At 42.8% G+C, this 19,891-nt stretch overlaps 1 protein-coding gene across 3 annotated transcripts; it reads right to left on the reverse strand.

The window, feature by feature from the left end:
- Positions 1-1,041: 1,041 nt before the first annotated feature.
- Positions 1,042-19,679, reverse strand: LOC307230127 (LIM domain and actin-binding protein 1-like). Of its 3 annotated transcripts, none has more exons than XM_080000342.1 (10): positions 19,609-19,679; positions 13,941-14,083; positions 13,471-13,516; positions 10,300-10,734; positions 6,405-6,456; positions 5,239-5,336; positions 4,410-4,482; positions 3,620-3,651; positions 3,383-3,516; positions 1,042-3,179 (listed from the first exon to the last, which is right to left on the reverse strand). In XM_080000342.1, exons 2-10 carry the CDS (start codon positions 14,060-14,062, stop codon positions 2,111-2,113), a joined length of 2,061 nt encoding a protein of 686 aa, XP_079856468.1. In that variant the 5' UTR covers positions 14,063-14,083; positions 19,609-19,679; the 3' UTR covers positions 1,042-2,110. The 3 variants fall into 3 exon arrangements, with proteins under 3 accessions (XP_079856468.1, XP_079856467.1, XP_079856469.1); XM_080000341.1 differs by having other exon boundaries at positions 3,620-3,678; XM_080000343.1 differs by lacking the exons at positions 13,471-13,516; positions 13,941-14,083; positions 19,609-19,679 and adding an exon at positions 11,702-11,786 and having other exon boundaries at positions 3,620-3,678.
- Between the last annotated feature and the right edge of the window lie 212 nt (positions 19,680-19,891).

Below are 19,891 nucleotides of genomic sequence, written 5' to 3' on the forward strand. Positions count from 1 at the left end.
TCACACTTTAATTTATGAAGTTCCACATTAAAGTTCTAAGAATAAAGCAGCGCAACAAACCTTAAAAAAAAAAACACATTTGGCGACAGAGGAACGAAAGCCATACTTTGTGCAATTCAAACGAAGACGACTGCCAGGAGGATTTCGAAACGGACGATTTGCCAGGATCTCGGCAAGAAGGGACCCCAACGCAGGACACAGAGGCCGTAGACAGAGGAGTGGAGGTGAACGGAGGGGTCCGAGCCGCCGAGGCTACCGGGCCAGGTGGAGCAGGACAGGACCGGCGGCGACTGGGAAGGAGGGATCCAGGTTCCGGGTGGAGAGACGGAGAACCGGGCTGGACGGGGTAGGACGGACAGACTTGGGGGGTGGGGGACAGGTAGGTTAAGACGAAGCCAAGACACCTGGATAAACAGACTAGGATCTCCGGACTAGGACGGAACCAGGAGGAGAATAAATACTGCGGTAGATGAAGAAGGTAATACGTCGCGGGTGTGCGGAATTGGCCGGAGGGAGGAGCAGCACATGAGGCAAGAGCGGCCTCTAGTGGCGCTGGGAGGCCGTGGGCTCGACAATTTTGTCCAAATATTAACCGCAGCCTTGAAATACTTAATTTCAAAGCACAAGCGATGGTAATGTGCTGTATAAATGTATCATCTTTAAATTGTGCAAATGTATACAATGTTTAAATACTTAACAAATAAAAAAAGTTAAATTAAACAGAATCATGCAGATTATTTTATTTGATTGATTTCTGACACAGCTGTCTATCTCATAAAATGATGTGTTTTCATATTAGTTTACCAATGTATGAATTAATTTGATTATTTTAATTTATTTAATTTTAGTTCAGTAGCATTCTTTTCTATATGGAGATCAAGTATGAAAAATATGTATGAAGTTGTAAACTAAAGAGGCTACATGTGATGTTATTTCAAGAAGTCAAATAATGTTGCAGGTTTTTCATAAATGACAGAATGCTTATTAGGACTAGATGTTACAATCCCTAATGATTCAGCACAACAGCCTTGAGTGGGGTTGGGGAAGTTTATTTATTGCAACTATTTTCCCAGTTTCTTATACCTTAAGAACACTAATTACGGGTATGTATGTGTAAAATATAGGAGTAGAGCCTGACTAGTAAAAAAAAAAAGAGCCAGCTTAACAAGTTAGATAAAAAGGCATTGTTAGTAAGAACGTAAAGAACCAACATTCTGTCGACGTGTGCAAATCTTAGAATCGTTATTCATGCAATCAACTGAATCCATTGAAAATATATTTTTGACTAACCATATTTACGTGTCCTTTTGTTTCAACGTAAACAAGTCTGAACAAGTCCTTTTAAAATGTATGCAAATGAGCCTTCCTATGTCCGCTGGTACATATAAAAAAAAATCATTAACAATTTTTTATATACAGCAAAAAATGGCACATCATGAGGCATGTTGAGATGTTACACTTGAGGACAGAAATCAGGAGGTCATGAATGATTAGGCTAAGGGAAGCATCAGCAATGTCCACAGTATATTTTGCACCATGTATTTCAATTGAAGCCCAAAATGCATAGTCTAAATGGAATGTTGGGGATAAAAACAGACTTTTGCCAAATCTTTAAAGCAATACACATAGTGCCTAATACTAAACAGAAACATAAAATTTATTTTTCTATATATTTTGACAAATTTTCATTAGCTCATTACTAATCTAATTTTCTCATTCACATTGTAGACAGTCGTGGAAAATCCCCATAACCACCAATCGTTTTACTCCATGGAGGACAAAAACCTGCCTGCTACATAAGAACATTTTAGTAATGCTTGAGCCGATATCCATATGTTTGAGAAAACACATGTACATAAATCAATTGATCCTTGCTCGGTAAGTCCAAAATTCCATTATTATTAAAGGAGTTGTATCTGTTAATAACATAATAAAAAATTGCATGAAAAACAGTGCTAACTTTATGATATCTACACAGATATTATGATTTTATGGTTTATGAAGTCCCCCATGCTTATATTAAATCACAAATGTAGACTAACCAACTGAAAAGCAAACAGGTTATTGCATAAAACATAGCATTGTACAGAGAGTTAGACAAGGCTTTGGCTCAGACATCCTCCTCCTCTTCCTCGTCGTCATAATAACGATTCCTCTTGATCATATCCTCTACGGACAGCTCCTCTTCAGCATCGCTCCCTTCCTTCTCCTCCTCCCAGAAACCCACGTCCTGGGAGGTGCGGTTATCTTTGGGCTGCGGAGGCGGCGAGGGAGACAATGAGTTATCTATGGAGGTAGAGAGACTCACCGGGACACCTTTCTCTGCTGCTGAATGATCTCCCTTCGCCAATTCATCCGTTTGCTCCTGCTGCTCGGTGACGCTCTCCTCTTCCTCCATCGCTGCTATCACATCTTTTCTTTGCAGGGGAAGAGTCTCCTGCTCTCTTCCATTCTCCTGTTTTGGTTGCTGTAGCTGTGGTTCCTTTTTCCTGGACACTTCCTCCAAGGAGTATTTTTCCTCCAGTGAACCTTTCCTTTCCAGCAGGGCTTTGAGGGGACAGGGCTCCCTAGGACCTGAGCTGTTGGAGCTGGGCTGAGCCATGATGGTAAAGGGCCGACTGCGCTCCCTCAAGGAAGAGCTCCTCCTGAGGCTCTTCAGCTCAGACCTCTCTTGGCTCTGGGTAGATGGGGTCAACTCGTCCTCTGGGGGCCATTTGGCCTTCCACTGTCGACCTGAACCGACTCCCTCAACGCCCGGCGAAGGCCTTTGCGACCCTGCCCCGGGTTGGTCCTCTCCAGCCGGAGGGGGCCAGGCCACCCGTAGTCTGCGGGTCTCGGCTGACCTCTCTGCGGGTTGAAGTTTCGTGTTTGGGGCGGAACGAGCTTGTGTCTCCAGTCGAGCAGTTAAGTCTGTCACCTTGGCTTGTGGAGCTGTTTCCACATTTGTGATGGGTTGTTTATCTGCGGTACTATCGGCTTGCTGCATTGATGCTGATGGCTCCTCTATATCTCTTGGTTTGTCTTCGTCCTCATCTGGCTCCTTATCGGACTTGGGTGCCCATAACTCCCTGTGAGGCCGATGGCCGAATCCTTCATCATAGTTTCCTTTGGCCTGAAACAACTGCTTGAAGTGGGGTTTGCAGTAGACGTTTCCATGAAGAGAGGCATAGTTTCCAAGGCTAAAAAGCAGAGGTGGAAAACAGTTATTAGATACTCGGCACTAGGAATGTTTTTGTGGGCACAAATGTCCTTAGTCAGACGAATGAACAGTCAGCCACTAATGATGCCAATATCAGGCATATATAGGAGTACATTAATATAGGAGTATAGATATAATACGTCATGCTGAGTACCATAACATATGTCACATTGATGCACCCACCGGAGCTTCATTTTGCAGTGGCTGCAGCAGAAGCAGATTTTGTGGTAGATGTGCTGGTCGGCCACCAGTCTCTCCAGTGGGTACACGGTCTCCAAGCACGCAATGCACGTCTCCCTCACTGGTGAGCGGAACTTCTGAACATACATACGAGCAAATATCGCAAGATTATTTTTCATTTGAACTGAATTTGATCGGCATTAACGCTTGACACGTGTTTGTTTTTGAGGACTGACTTACCTTGGATACCTTGGATGCATCACAGGTATCTCCTGAAAGAAAGCAATTGAACAAAACGGCTATAAAGAAATAATAGGTTAACTGAAATAAATATGGAGCAGAATCAGTCAAATAGTCCATTAGTCCATTCTCTCCTCTTGGCCCTTTGTGAAATTTCCATTTGACATTAATAGTAACTTTATGCAGACAATGGTTTGAAACAGTATCAGTGTGTTGATAATGATATAGCTCATTGAAAAGAGAGACTGTCAGGTTAGTGGGAAGACAAACTGCATAGATGGATTATATGTAAGTCCTTACTGTATGTTCTAATGATCCTAAACAAGTGGTCTAAGTCAATATTGTTCGGTGAAAATAATGGATCAGAACAATATTCTGCCTGGGAAACCATTAATGCTTAAGACTTGGAATTGATAAAAGTGGTATCAGTCGATCCCCATTATGGATGTTAACGATTTGCGTGGAGTTGTCATGAGAATTATGGAAAAGACAGCGATTTCTTGTCAGGTGAAGAAGAGGAAGTTTTATCCCTCTTCTTCTTTTCGGAAATAACCTGCCATGGCCAAAATGGAAAATAGAAAATATCAGGGCCAAAACAATCTGGGACTCTTTGGTATACAATAGTAGAAGTTTTCTACAGTTTCAGTCAAGTCTGTGAGTTACAACTGAAAGCCTTCATGTTCGGAGCGCCAGGAGATGTGTTTCGGCATTGTGCCTTCCTCAGCATGTGACGCAGTCCTTGTGTCTCTTGATTCAGTTTTAGATCATGTTGAATTGTCAGTACACTCACCATTGCAGTCAGGTACAGGTGTATTTCTTTGGGTTGTAGACACCTTTTGAGTGACAGTCTCTGTAGCCATGCCCTGAAGAAAAGGTGACGCGACAGAGAGGGAAACTACTGTCACATCATATATTATTAAGATTTCAAATTGTATTTGTTCTTCCGAGTTACAGTGTTGTATTTCTTTCTTCACATTTTCCATAAACACAAAAATGAGAACATGGCAAAACTTTAAACTGTATTATTGGAATATATCGTATGCCTTTTATTTTCCATGTATGTCAAGGTGGCTCAAAAGCTAGTCTCCACGGGCGGTATTTTTTAAACGTCCAGCAGAGGGTGCCAAAGATGACATTGATGATGATAGCTGTCATAATAACGGTGTCCACGTAGTTTTGTCCAAGCTTCTAAAAGACTATTAATTTTGGCTCTTTAAATCAGAAAAAAATATTTTTGTGAATTTTACTTATTCACTTGAGATGTGTGAACTGACAAATGTTATGTGATGAATACCTTGCAAAGCAGAGATATAAATCGTCTGACAGATTAAAACATTTGAATATAGCACGGAGCCTTGTTGGTTAAAAATTTGAATAAAATCCTTAATATTTGTCAGTGGATAGTTACTACGAGGCCATTGACTGATGTTGGCAGGACTTTGTCACATCTCTGATTAAAATTATCAATATATTTGACAAAGCAGCACATTAAAAATGAGAAGATCTATTTCTCATTGGTTTGTGATATTTCACCATGGTATGCAATACTCACACATATGGCCTTTTTAAATTATGTAATGAACAACAATAAAAAAGGTCCACAGTTGGCAGGAACTCACAGCACTCGAGAGGCCTTGTTTGGAAATAGCTGCCTGGTACTTTGCCATCTTCTCCTTCAGAGATGGTTTCTCCAGGAGCTTCACAGGCGAGGTGAGACCTACCAAAAGAGGGTGATACGCCAAAAATGATTCATGATTTAAAGCAACACTGTGTAAATATTTTACCTTAAAATAACAGCTTCAAAATCATTCTGATGGTACACTGACTTGTAATATAGATAATGGTACCTCTTTCACCCCCCCATGTACTTGCACTATGTAACTTTGGGTTTCGGGTACGAAACCTTGGGAAAAGTGCATTACGCTTTACAGCACTACGTCACTTCCTTGATATTTGGCTCAAGTAATTACCGTTTATTTTTGCCTGGTAAAATTTATAAGAAATAAACCGCTAAATGATAAACTTGCTGGTGTAAATGTCCGGTAATAATGCTCATACAAAACACAGCCGCTTCAGCTCCCGACGTCACGGATGAGACGGGCCAGTGGTGCACCCCACACGCACGCCCGCCCGCCCTCATGTTCAATGTCGTGACGGGGTTTGTTTCACCCTCCGACTCGCGTGTGCGAGCCGATCTGCCAGGCCGAGCACATCTGGTACCTACACCGGTAGCACCGGTAGCACCGGTAGCAAGGCCATGGACTGAGTGCTCACTGAAGCAGGTCCGTGCAAGGGGCGCTATAACCTCGGTATACATTAAATCTGCGTTTGTAACAGACTGTTATTGAAACGTGACCGGTAAAGTTCAAATTTGTCCGGTAAAATAACTTATATTCGGAAATCGGAGCGGGTTCTACAACAGTGTTGTAAAAGTGCAATTGCACTCGGAAACTGTAGGGCGCCAAATCGCAAATTCCAAAAGTTACATAGTGCTGCTTTAACTCCAGGTTTCTAGCACTGGACTAGTTCAGAAAGTTTGTAATTTGCTTATCGCGTGGGTTATTGGTTTAAAGGTTAGCAATGGGTGTACAGTCATGGGAGTAAGTGCAGGAGTTAGGGCTTCGACAATCAATAATTGGAATTAGTTGTTCTTATTCATACATAAAAATGGTTGAATAACTGTGTGTGTGTGTGTGTGTGTGTGTGTGTGTGTGTGTGTGTGTGTGTGTGTGTGTGTGTGTGTGTGTGTGTGTGTGTGTGTGTGTGTGTGTGTGTGTGCCTCTACCTCTCTGTTGGTCGGTGTCATCTGATGAGCTCTTCAAAGCTCCCCTGACCCCCTACATGAAGAGAGAATTTAAACCAGCAACACAACAGACGCCTTAAAGACCACTTTAGTAAATATTTTTGCACCGACTGCAAAAATGTATTTATTTTTGCTTCAAAATTATTAGTCACTGCACTCCCAAAATGTTTAACTAATCCTAAAGAATCAATCTTTAATCTATTCGCGCATTTCAAATAACCCAAGGACACTTTCAAAAAAGGATTGCATAATATATATGGATATAACAAAATGAATAAAAAACACTCAAGGTTCAATGCACGATATGAAGAACAGAATGAAATACAGACCATTAAAGATGGAAAAAAAAGAAAACTAAAGAAAATGCAAGGCAAAAAGGACGATTTTGGGGTTTTTGAAAGAAGTCACCAGGTGGGCTTGCCTTGTCTTGCCAGACAGGTTGTTCCATGCCAAAGAGCCTGAAAGGAAATCATGTCTGATCTTGGTGCCGGTCGTGTTTGGTGAAATTCACACCTGTTCAAAATGTGCCGAAGGGATTATCAGTAGAATTTTAGCAAGGCACCCTAAATGACCCGGGCAGCCAGGGAAGTGACACTGCAGTGGAGGAACTATGTGTTCATGTTAGTTCCTGCAGAAGTCAGTGAATCTGCTGACGAAGAGAACCGGCTGCAATACGCAAGGTGCGGCGATGACGCACGTCATGCTTTTCAATTGGAACGTTATCTGACATGTATTCACAGGACTGTACAAACGATGCGCTTGATAGTCTGGCTGTTAAAACAGATTCCGTCATTTTGAGAATGCTAAAAAGCAGTCTAGGGTCTTGTGTTAGATTTGGTTGAACACCCAGTAATAATCACGTTAACATTAGGTGTGTTTTGTTTCCAGGGAGTCTGTGAGGCATTCGTAGGTAAATATCTAAAACATGTTTGTACAATGTGGATAGAGATTGTATGCAGATGTAGAGATATTTACTTATTTCCCCTACCCCCCCTCTCTCCTAATAGCTCCAGAGAAAATGGATTTATGGAAATACAGGCTGGAGCAGTATCTTATACCAACACAATATTCATACATTTAGATCTATAAACAATCAATGGATTTTCCCTGCATGAACTGGTAAAATACAACCATATTTTAAAAATAATTCTCTTAGCTCATGGGTCAGTCCATGTTACATTCAAAGTTACATTCCATGAATGCAAAGTTACATTCCATGAAAAAAGTACAGTATTCTTAAACCGCTTCCCAACAAATTAAGAGGTTTTTTCTAAGGTGCCGAAATGAGGACCGAGCCATTTCATTACCCCTGGACACGAAGGGACCTCCAGTGTGTGCGTGTCAGATGCGCCGATGAGCAAAGCGGACAAGCAGCAGGCTTAGCAGTTAATCCCGGACACATATGAGTGGATGGAATAAGGACAATTAAAAGCGCCGCTGGCCTCCTCCAACTGTGTTGCTGAGTCCTGTCCCGCTGCTTTCTGCTTCAGCCTCAGATGCACATAAACAGCAGTACAATGAAATCACCAGAACACGCACACTGTGTCAAAGCGTTGACTGGGTTGTCATAGCGACGGGTTCTATATAAATTAGCCTGCCGAAGAGGAAGCAGTTTGAGCCACCACCCACAGTCTACATCTAACGCACACACCCAGTAAAGTTTGAACTTCTCCTTTTGACGATGAGTAGGTGTAAATGTAAAATGTGAAGTTTTCTTAATTTTTAAGATGGCAGTTGGAAAGCATGCCCATAAATTGCCCAATGTGATCCTCCATCAGAGGGACGGAAGAGGAAGAGGGAAAAAAAATGATTGTGACATCAGAGTAGAACGTAACGTAAGAGAGTTTGATTAGCCGCAAGGACACCACGCTTTCACAATGACCAACCCAATAACCGCACCGTAAAGAGATTGCTGGAGAGGCCCAGAGAGTTGGATCTGAAAATGTTGAGTAGCTCATAAAAAAGGAGCGGAGCAGCGCTCTAGAGGTGGGTCTTTAAAGAGCAGAACGCTGGAATGCAGGAACATTCCTGACCCGGGGCGATGGAGCTTGTTTTCAGCTGCGAGAGATAAGACGCACAACCTGAGTGGGAAACAAGAGCTGCATCTAGAAAGGCACGGCTTCAAAAGGATGATGAAGGGAGGCGAAGTACTAAAATAATAAATGGTTGTGAATGGATATTATTTATAGCCGTTAAAGCAGCTCTTTTACCACATCTTTTTTTTCAAATAGCTACTTTATGATTTACGATTGTGAGCTCATTCAATATTTCCAGGATTGAATAGGGCTTTTTATTATGGAATCATTACTACGCCACAAGAAAACAGCTCCAGTAGCGATAACTCAAGAATAATCTCCATTAAAAAAAGTGAAACAGAAAGGAGACAAACAGAGATGAGCTCAGCCTGAAAATTTCAATATTTCTCATTTGCCTATAGGCCAAACTACAAACTAGAACCAAAGTGACACAAAATAAATGCAACAACCACGTGTTTGCCATTGACATGCTGTATGCTGAAATATTAAAATACTACTATCCTATCCTATCCTATCCTATATACTATATGAAGAATCTTTAATTGTCACACAGCACAACACAACAACACATGCATTCATGCGCACACGCACACACACACGCACACGCACACACACACACACACACACACACACACACACACACACACACACACACACACACACACACACACACACACACACACACACACACGCACGCACACACACTTCGGGTGGTGGAATGGCTCCTTTGCATTTAACCCATCCTGGCTTGTCCTTCCTCTGGGGGGGGCAGCCAGGAGCAGTGGGCAGCATTCAACGACAGGCCCGGAGACCTGGTCACATATGTCCATTGCTGGTCAGACAATGATGTGCATGTTTTTGGTGGGTGTTCTTACTGGTGTTACATGGAGGAAACTCCATGTGAGCACGGGGATAACATGCAAACTCCACACAGAAAGGACCCTAATTGGAAGATATACTGTCCTGTACTATACTATACTATACCATCAAATACCATCCTATCCTATCCTATACTATGCTATATTATCCTGTACTATACTATACTATCCTATCCTGTACTATACTATACTATATTATCCTATCCTATACTATACAATAATATACTATACTATATTATAATATGCAAGATAAAGTTTCATGCATGAGAAAACAGCACCACATCTTTCCCACATTCTCCCTAAAGAGGTTTCCGAAGCTGTGAGACGGCTCTGACCGACGCTGCCATGGTAAATTTCACCGTGAACTTTGTGGTGATAGTTGAAGCCCAAGAGAGATGTGAGGAAAAAAACTGCGCAGCTGTCAAAGCTGTCCAAAAAAAATAAGACGCCACGCGAAATGTTGGTGTGCCGCAGTATTCCATTGGACACAGGGCCTTGTTCTAAATCGAGGGGATGTATCTGTTTAAAAGTGCTCTACAATCTTTACACCGAATTGATTGTAACTGTTCTACCAAAGTGTTCACTTCTAACTTTCTCCCAATGACTGTATTTGCTGCCCACAACTGCAAATCCAACAAATGTTAAGGTCATAAAGTTCATCTGAAGTAAGTCAGAGTAAGATCATTTACAAATGAGATGTAACAGAAAAGTCAGGCTTGATGGATGAAACAAAACCTGTTTAGAAATGACAAATTATTCTCCATCTCTCGTTGTCACACACCCACACAGACAGACACTTAAATTTGATGATTAGAAGTACATTTGAGAGAGAAAGACAGAGGGCAGGACAGACACTGTCAGCATGAGGTATGTTTTAGTGTGTGTGTGTGTGTGTGTGTGTGTGTGTGTGTGCGTGTGTGTGCGTGTGTGTGTGTGTAGTATAGAACCTGTGTGTGTGCTTACCTTGCCCGTAGCTTCTCCCTTCTCGAACATCATCTTCAGGTCGTTGAGCGGCACGCCGGCCTTTTTAACGGAGCCGAATGCGCTCGGGTCCCCCACCTTCTCAGAGCTTTCGCTGAGACTCCTCTCCATCCTCTCCATCCCCCTCTCCTCGGCCTCGCCAGCCGCTTTCGGAGCCGCGGAAAGAAGGGGGAAGCGGCTGGCTGAACCCTGGGCCGAACCCTCAGCGCCCAGCGGTCCAGGGGCGGTGGACTGGGGGCCTTGCATGCCGGAGGGGGCCGGCCTGGCCACGGCAGCGCGGGGGAGGTGGGCGCTGGTTTTGGCGGATGCCGGCGGGACGGAGGGCTTCTCCTGGGGAGGAGGTGCTGCTTGCTCCCAGCGTTTCTTCAGCACGCTCAGATTACCCGAACGCAGAGTTGGTGTCACAGCGTCCCGTGGCTGAGGAGCAAAAGACATGAACCGCTGTGAGAACGTTGTCAAACAGCATGTTGGTGGATGATAGAATGCGTTCTACTGTAAATCACATTAGAGAAGCACAACAATCTTCCGACTGGCCACTTCTACTCGTGCCAAATGAAAATGCAAAAGTACCCATCAACGACAGCACAGTGGAAGATGGGAACACTGAAACATTCCAGCCGCGCTGTAAGATGGTGACGGATTGGCTTAACAGCTGTTCTGGAAAGTCCAGCGAAGGAGTTTCGGCTGCACACAGGCTACCGCAGAGGGGAAGACTCCAGATACTGGAGATGGCAGGACGGAGCATACAGACCACTTTATAGACTGCATTCCAGTCAATACGTCAATGTAATCCCCCACCCCCCCCTCCCAAATAAACAAAGGAAGGCTTCTTCACAGGCCGGTCATCCACGGGGAGCAATTGCCACAGCCTGACATGCAGAGGTCTCCTCAATGATAAGATGATCATCAAACTTTAACAAATATGTCTGGAAAGGACAATGCATTTTCATTTAAATGCTGAGATCACTAAACCAATTGCTGTTTTCACTTATAAAAAGACAGTTTAGTTCAGCATTACCTTTTGACCCGACCAAGATGAACTTTTGCTGTAAGAAACGTCTGGCGATATGATTTTTTCACGTAGAGGATTCTTTCACCCTACACACGAATCCCTTAAAAATCTAGTATTAGCAAGTCAAAGAAATAACTGCGGAGAGTTTAAGTAAAAAAAAAAAAAAGTGGGGGAAAAGGAAATCAACAGCAAAATAGATGAAACCGAACAAAGCGGGGGAAAAGAAAAGAAAACCCAACATAGACAGGGAACAGATGTACAATCCCTGTCTTTGTGAGGCAATCCCTGCTTGAAAGGCTCGACAATGAATAGATTGTTCCCCTTGTACAGTACGAAAAGGAAAAAATTCGAACAAAAACCAAATGAAAAAACCTTGTTCGGGGGGTGAAGGTGAAGCGAGGTGTGATCTCCTCTGGCTACCGCTGCTCTGGCGAGCTGAGGTTAGGAGAGGAGAAACTCTCCCCAAAGTCGGCATCTAGACCGACTAGCCCAACCCATTCAACCGAGGGAGAGAGGAGGGGGAGCGAGCGAGAGAGAGAGAGAGAGAGAGAGACTACCCAGGAAACCAGAGGAGGAAATGATACATGCAGGAAAATGTTAACTCGTTGTGTTGGCTTTGTGGTGTTTTCCCAGTCACATTTCTATTTCCCCAGCACGCGGTTATACATACTACACTGTAATAAGTCCTTCTACGATTACAATATTGCATTTATATTTGTGTTTTTTGATGGCGCTATGAGCCGTGCATGTGCCTTTGTAACACAAAAACCGACTGCCTGGCTGCAGACTAGTCGTTATTAAACGGTTAATTTGGTTAATTGAAACCACGTTCTAAAAATATGAACTCATTAAACCGTCCGGGTGAGCCCTGAGTCAGCGAAACCACAACCCACCCCTCTCCTTACAGGCGGACATATGGTCACCATCGCTCCGTCGTCAGACAAATGAGTTCCAAACAGACACACCTCACATATCCACAGCTACATGTGAACAATCTATGATGTGGAATATTGTACTGTTTAGGCAGGTTTGTGGGGAGGAAAATATATATATCTACAATATTTTACACCAGAATCTGAATTGGAGAAGCAAATTTAACCTAAAAGGTCTATAAACCCCAAACCAACAGCTAACCCCTTAAGGACCACAGCGTATTAAAAGTTACCTATAATCCCTCTAAAGGAGGGCTGCAGCGTCTTGGAAGGATCAAACATAACCTGCATGTTTTCAGTCTCAGTTGAACACATTCAGTAAACACTTTAAAAATCAGCCGGTGTATTACCTTGAACTCCCGCATTTTGGTTTGATCCCCTTTATTTGCTTCTCATGTGTGTTCACTCTTTCAAATCATCAGAACTCTAATTTGCAGTTGGAACCGCAGAGAGCGATGCCAGGGGATTATTCTGAATTAGGATTATGGGCTTGACTGCCTGTCCGGTGCAGCAAGTGGCCAATGAGAGGTCGCTCAAGACAAGACATTTGCCTCAGATTGTCAGCGTGGGGTCCGAGCCCACTTTATGTGTGTGTGTGTGTGTGTGTGTGTGTGTGTGTGTGTGTGTGTGTGTGTGTGTGCCTGTGTGCGTGCACACCACTGCAATAGTTTAACACAAAGCATGTGCTATATGTATAAATAAAATAAAATAAATAGAAAATAAATAAATAGATAGATAGATAAATAAATAAATATATATATATGTATATACACATAATATAATATTATAGATAAATAATTATAGAATAAAATGTATTATGGATTTTGTAAAGGTAAATGCGTATGTGTTTTCTTAAAAAAAACTGTTCTTCGAAACTGGACGAAGAACAGGAGCTAAAGTACTTCTGAAACAAGTACTTTTCAGCGCAAGTCAAGGTAATTCTCAATAAAATTTGAAATATGCTAAATAAATGTATTCATTACACATCAGTTGTTCCTCTATAGTATGAAGGGGAATGCTGTTTAAGGTCTAATGTTTTAAAGGAAATCCATGAAGTCATTCAAGACGGTGACATTTATATCATTAAGAAACAACATTCTTCCGACCTTGTGACATTTAACTCGTGTTCTTAATGACTTTGTTTGAGACGGCTGCTCGTCTGGAGTTGAGATCGTCCCCTTTAGGATGTTTCGAAGGACAGAAACTTACTTCTTTCTTCCTGTCTTCGCTGGACTCGCCGGCAGCTTTCTGGTACCTGCGGGCGGAGGGGAGAACAACACTGACCTCTGCTGAACCGAGTGAAACGTGCAAAGCAATGAACGCATTCAACTCCGTGTTGTTATGGAGACGTCCCCAAGACAACTACTCATGATCTCAAATTATACTAATTATAAGTTGGTCTGAGTTCATTTTGCCTATGTTTTCCATTGTTTTGTGAGTCCTACAGTGACTAAAAACAGTTAGATCAATGTTTTGCCAACACATTTCTGACAAAATATGATATACGTTTAATACAATATTATTAAAATCCCATAAGGAAAGTAGGCATATTCTCTGACCATAGCAAAGGCATGCAATACACAGTTTACGTAATATAATAGTATCGTAGAAAAGTAAGTCATGGAAACTGCTCAATATTATTTCAGCATCATCGTGAGCTATGAATTGTTATTGCTCACCTGGAGAAGCGTTCTGCGATGGCATTGCTTTTCCCTCGGCCGCCGACCAGAGAAATCTCCTTTGCGGTGACACGCAGCGACTGTGAGGCCCAAGAACGGCGGCTGAACGGACCAGATGCCATCTCTTCCAAATGCCGGTCGCCCTGTAACACGCACGCACGCACACGCACACACACACACACACACACACACACACACACACACACACACACACACATACACACACACACACACACACTCTCGGTCATTGACCTTAGAGCTGGAATGTATATTAGGGGGAGTGTGAAAAGGGATGTTTAGGGTCATTGACTTACATTATCATTTCAGCTCTAAATCTAGCCCCTAACCCTTCATTGTGAGTTTCTTCATGTGGTTGTCGTCCCTAAACCCTCACTTTTACAGTCATACTCTCAAGTAGTTATTATTAACTTGAAGCATAATGAGTCCACTGCCAAAATCTGTTGTTTTTTTTCCATCGTTGAAGTCAATTTTGTCAAATAATATCCCTCAAAAATGTGACATAATTGCTTCCTAATATGAAAAATAAAGTTTCCTTCGGGATCGTTTTTGCAGAAAAAACAGATTCCTTGTTATTCCTGGACTCTTCCAGAACCTCTCAGAGATTGTCTTGTGATATTTCACTTTTTCCTATTTCAAATGTACCCAAGGCTTTTCATTGGGGTTTGAGGTCTGGTGAATGTGGAGGGAAAGTCCATGTGTGTCAGCACTCCTTGCTCTTCCTTGTACTTCATATAGTCCTGGCACAGCATCAATGCGTGCTTAGCGTCATTGTACAGCTGGAAAATACATTATCTTCCCCACAACTTGAAGTCAGAACAGATGACATGAGTGGAGCGTCGAATTGATCGATGTGTAGTTGATCTTTTGTATGTCACCATCTCCAGAATATGCAAAACATTCCCAAACAGGGCCACGTGTACGGGTTGCCCACCTAGAGATAAGAGGAATCATTTGCCTAGCCAATGAAAACTCTGAAAAGAAAATAATTTCCCTGATTATGGCAATCGCTCCGCCTAAACAGTTCCTCCAAACTAAACTGATAAAACAGTGTGTTTTTATTGTAGATATAGATGTTATAGATGAGTTGAATGAAACAACAAAAGCCCCGTGCATAACTGGGAGACTTTCTAAGTCACTCTCTCACCCCCCCTTCACCGCCCAACATTTTTGTTGTTGCCCACCCAAATAATCCAAATGCCCACGATCCCAAAGATGACATCCTAGTAACACCTCAAACTTGAACAGTTCCACCATCACCACCACGTTGCACTGTAGGTTTTATCCACTGCTACGTGAGCGTTTTATGCCTCTCCCCACCGATAAGCTCTTCGATTATAATCGCGAATGTCAAATCTTCAATAACCTATAAACAACACTTTCTTTGAGACTTCAATAGAGAGATGTTGGTGTTTTTTGGGCCGTGCTTGTTTTTCAGACTCATTTGATCATCAAAGAAGTGGCCTGGAAACTGCACCCCTCCCATTCAGGCCTCATATAGCTAATCGTATTTTAATTGTACTTCTACCAGGGAGCGTGATCTTTCCAGTCGGTCCAAATGCTGCACAATCCTGTTGGTGTTGTCACATAAGTTCTGCTAGTCTTTATTTTCCTAAAAAATGTGTGTGTGTGTGGTCCTACCCACATAGAAACATTCGATGCGTCCACAATTTGGCATGGGGAGGGGGTCTTCCAGCATCGAAAAAACTGGCGCCCAAATGCTTCAATGAACTCTAGACACGGAAAATATTTTTGGAAATTCTAGTCGAAGTGATGATAAGCTCCAGGGGAACAGAAAGACCTGACCCTGTGCTAAGCAGAGGCAAACCCGACAAACTGTGTTTCCCCCTATTTTTCCACTATACAGTACACACATACAGTACAACACAACTTGTGCTGCGTTGCATGTCACACGTGAAAGGACCACCTCGGCCGGGGAGCGTATACTTTATTGGTTTCCAACTTGTTTTTACCCTGCAATTACTTCTAAATGGGCTGCATTGGTGATGCCAACTCTTAATACGTCATTGATCCACTTCATCATTGATCCACGCAATTGCCTGCTGACTGGCCAACCACTGAACCCCCAACATCCAACACAGTTTTAACCAAACCAGGGTTAAGGATGTCTGGTCGTACGCAGATGCAACAAACACTTCTTAAAAGCCAAACCCGGCAGGGCGGCATCACTTCAAATTTCAATTTCAAAATGTAAAAACTCGAACTGACTGGAAGACGAAAGCAGATGTAAGCAGCTGAACTATTATCTTCCAAACCAGAGCATACCATCATTACTACCACGGATGGCTGCTCTTTCAACCACGCTCCGACAAACACATACTCCAATGAGCACCGTAGGCATTTTTCAGTACCTCTGGCAGCGCCTTCCGTCTCGAGGGGCCGCACTTGCCACAGCAACAGTTTGTCGGGCGACCGACACTCACCTTTTGCAAATATTTAATTTCCGACAGAAATGAATCGCTCGAAGATGATTAATTTCGTTGTTTTTTTTCCTGATTATGTGGACTCTCGAGCTGCGCCCAGTGCACTATCACCTGGAGACAGAGACACTGGCAACAAATAGTGTGAGGACTTTGGACTGAACTGGCTGTCGACCAGATGTTGATTCTGTCGCAGTGAAAGAGACGCTAAAGTGGACCAGCACCCAGATACATAGCAAGCAAACAAATATGACGACCATTGAAATAATATTTCAATTCTTAGCTACCGATCATGCAATTCATAGTATTCTTAAATCAAACAGTGGTTATGTTTTGATGTTTATACTCACAGTGGGTTTTGTGGCCTACAACTATTCCATATACAGTATAAGCCTAGTTACTGTTCTTCACCTCTTTTCCATCAGCCTAATCCACATTCATGCTTTCTTTATGGTTCTAAATAGGGAGCGAAAATTAGAATAACCACATGGAAAATACTAGTAGAAATAACAGAAAAATAAACAATATAGAACTGTAGAATTGTCAGGGAAGTAAACGACGGCAAGTCAGTGGCATTTCAGAAGATGTATCTGTTGTCTGGGTTCTGGTTTAAAAATACCAAGGCTGCTACGCTCAGCGGATTTGGATTGAAGGGGTTTGTCTGTTCAAAGAACAATTAAGGGGGTGATCTGAGTCCAATACTCATCTCACGCGGAGAACTTCAGGTGGAACGAGATTTGTGTGCATATGATTAAGGCGTCCCCTTCTTTATCGTGTCTCAGCGCCATTATGAAATTGACTGATGTGGTGATATAACACTCAGGTGTCGTTTTCAGTGGTACTGCTCAAAGCCAGTGTGTCAGAAAGAAAACACACCCAAGTTGTCGCGCTTTATGCATTAAAAGTCATAAACTCACAAATAAACACCTGTTCATATTCCTTATACATATTAATAAAAGCCCAGATTCGAAAGGAAGTCACCTCGGCAGTAAAAGGAATAGTCATGTTCACTTATTCTAGAATAAAGGCGACAAAACAGGTCTAGATCTCTGAGGGATTAGCTATGTAATCATAAGCTTATCACCCTAAATACAATATACAGTGTCTGTTGTTTTCTAGGACGGCTTATCGTCATACTCTTCTTAAGGCATTTCTTTTCTCCGTGATATTTTGTCTGCTTTTTTAAAAAGCAACATTAAATGCACAGAGGTTCTGTGGGGCTATGAGACTACACTTATAAAGCTTTCACATTTGGTCCTTTGATCGAGCAGTCGTCACATTTTAAAGTGTGAGATTTCTTTCAAAAGGCGGTGATCACACATGAACAAAGCCCTTAACGGGGTGTCGGCCGGGGAGGGAAAGACTGCCCTTTCAAAACGGGTCTAATTGGATGCTGGTTCGTGAGCAGACCACCTCTGACTAATCTGACTTCATATTTTACGGCCTTTACCAGCGCTTAGCTTTTTGACCGGGATGTCTAATGCCAATACAGCTCGTAAACCCCTTTTTTCGTTTAGTTTAATAACAGTCTCTGAGTGAATCACGAGAACAGCGAGACAACGTGTGATTCAAGATTCAAGAGGTTTATTTGTCACATACATATACATACTTTCATACATATATGCAGTGAAATGTAATATATGCAGTGAAATGTAATCTGCCGATGCTTTTTTGGCGGACATTATGATAAAAACGGAAAAAAATACAAAAATGTGCAAAAGTGTGGTAACTGTTCTTGGCGATACTGACTGCCGAAGTCGTTTTACTTTATGTGCTCCAAAATAATAACAGATTGTGGCGCTTGGTGTACCTAATGGGAAGGCATTAAGCCGACAGGAACCTGTAGATTCAAAGTTCATACTTTTGGATAAGGCATTTCCGTAAGGAACACCTATTCTTATCTAGTTCTAATCGAAATATCTCCCTACACATATTCGCCCTCCTTTTCCATATCACAGCTTATAAACCACTTTTCACAGTCCTCAGTTATTTCTTGGTTTAATGGGGTTGTAACATTAGTCATGATTACGTGTTTTTCAATGGGTTTTTTTCGAGGTGAAACAAGCTGTCCGCCTCACACCAAGATAACCAATTTTGGTAAAAACCCTCGTTGGCCGACCTCGCCCCCCAGTCGGCCTTGGACAGGGAATGGGTGTCGAGGGGAGTCCCAAACGAACCCCTGATCTCAGGCCCAACACACCAGCTCCCTGGCACAAACATCCGAGGACCCGGAGGTCAATCATTAACAGGTGCAAGACCGGCCCCGGTTCTCACCCAGCCGGCCCCTCACGGGGGTGGGCAGTGACCCGAGAGAGACCCCCCCACCGCATGCGCTAGGAGAGCAGCACACAATGGAACGTATCGTGGATGCTTGTCCTGTCCCGAATGAGGACTGGTCACCCTCCTCCAACCTCCTGGTTCAAGGCCTTTGTATTCGCTGAATTACCAAATATTCATGCTAATATATTTGCAGAGAAAAATCGATCGTATTTTTCCGAGGATCACTGAAGTAAAACATTCAAATGACCTTTGTGTAGTCGGTCCTCAGCACGTTGGGAACCCCTGCGTGCCAAACTCACTTGGAGGGGAAACACACGGATCTTTCGCTTTGGTTGCAAGCCCGTGGTTCTCTAGCGACCAGTCTCAAATGCGGTTAATGAAAGTGATTTCGTGCAATAGCAGATCTGAAAGGACGTTTGAACACCACCAGAAATGCAGTTATTCTCCTACGTGCTTCAACTTTGAGTCACAGCATGTCCTGGAAGTCCCTGTGTTGTGTGGAGCAGACGTAATTACAGGATTGTCACCATGGTCAAACGCAGCTTTCCGTGTTGAAGGCAGATTTTGCTCCTTGTACAATGTTATTTGGCTGTTTTGACACGGAAAAACATCTATAGAATATGGATGTTTTTTAACTTCCAATGAAGTTCAATGATTGGTGAGGCATTTTTACAGTTTGATAAAAAAAAAAAAAAAGGGCTTAGTTACAGTTTGATTAAAAAAAAAAAAGAAAAGAAAAGGGCTTTGACAAACAAATAGGTCAGATCCACAACGACTGGCCTGGAGAGGTTGTCCCGAATATGATCACAACTACAAAACAAATCCAAAGCTTCCACCCCTACCATAACACAACTATTTTCAAAACGCCAAGCTTTAAGTTTGCCTTTTTTTTTGGTCATTTTGGCCTCGTATTTGGTTCTTTCTCTTACCTTTATGCCCTTCTGATGAGTCACTCCTCTTGTGAAACCTTGAGATACCTGACACCTCGAAGGGGGCTGGAAGGTGGAGTGAGCGGAAAGGTGTGATGGGAGTGGAAGAGGCCGGTCATGTGATTTCATGCTCCAATGGAAATAGGCATTTCGCTCACCTGGAACGCTACGTGTGTGTGTGTGTGCGTGTGTGTGCGTGTGTGTGTGTGTGTGTGTGTGTGTGTGTGTGTGTGTGTGTGTGTGTGTGTGTGTGTGTGTGTGTGTGTGTGTGCCTGCGTGCGTG

Source organism: Zeus faber, assembly GCF_960531495.2.
Source record: "Zeus faber genome assembly, chromosome: 5".
Taxonomy (NCBI): Eukaryota; Metazoa; Chordata; class Actinopteri; order Zeiformes; family Zeidae; genus Zeus; species Zeus faber.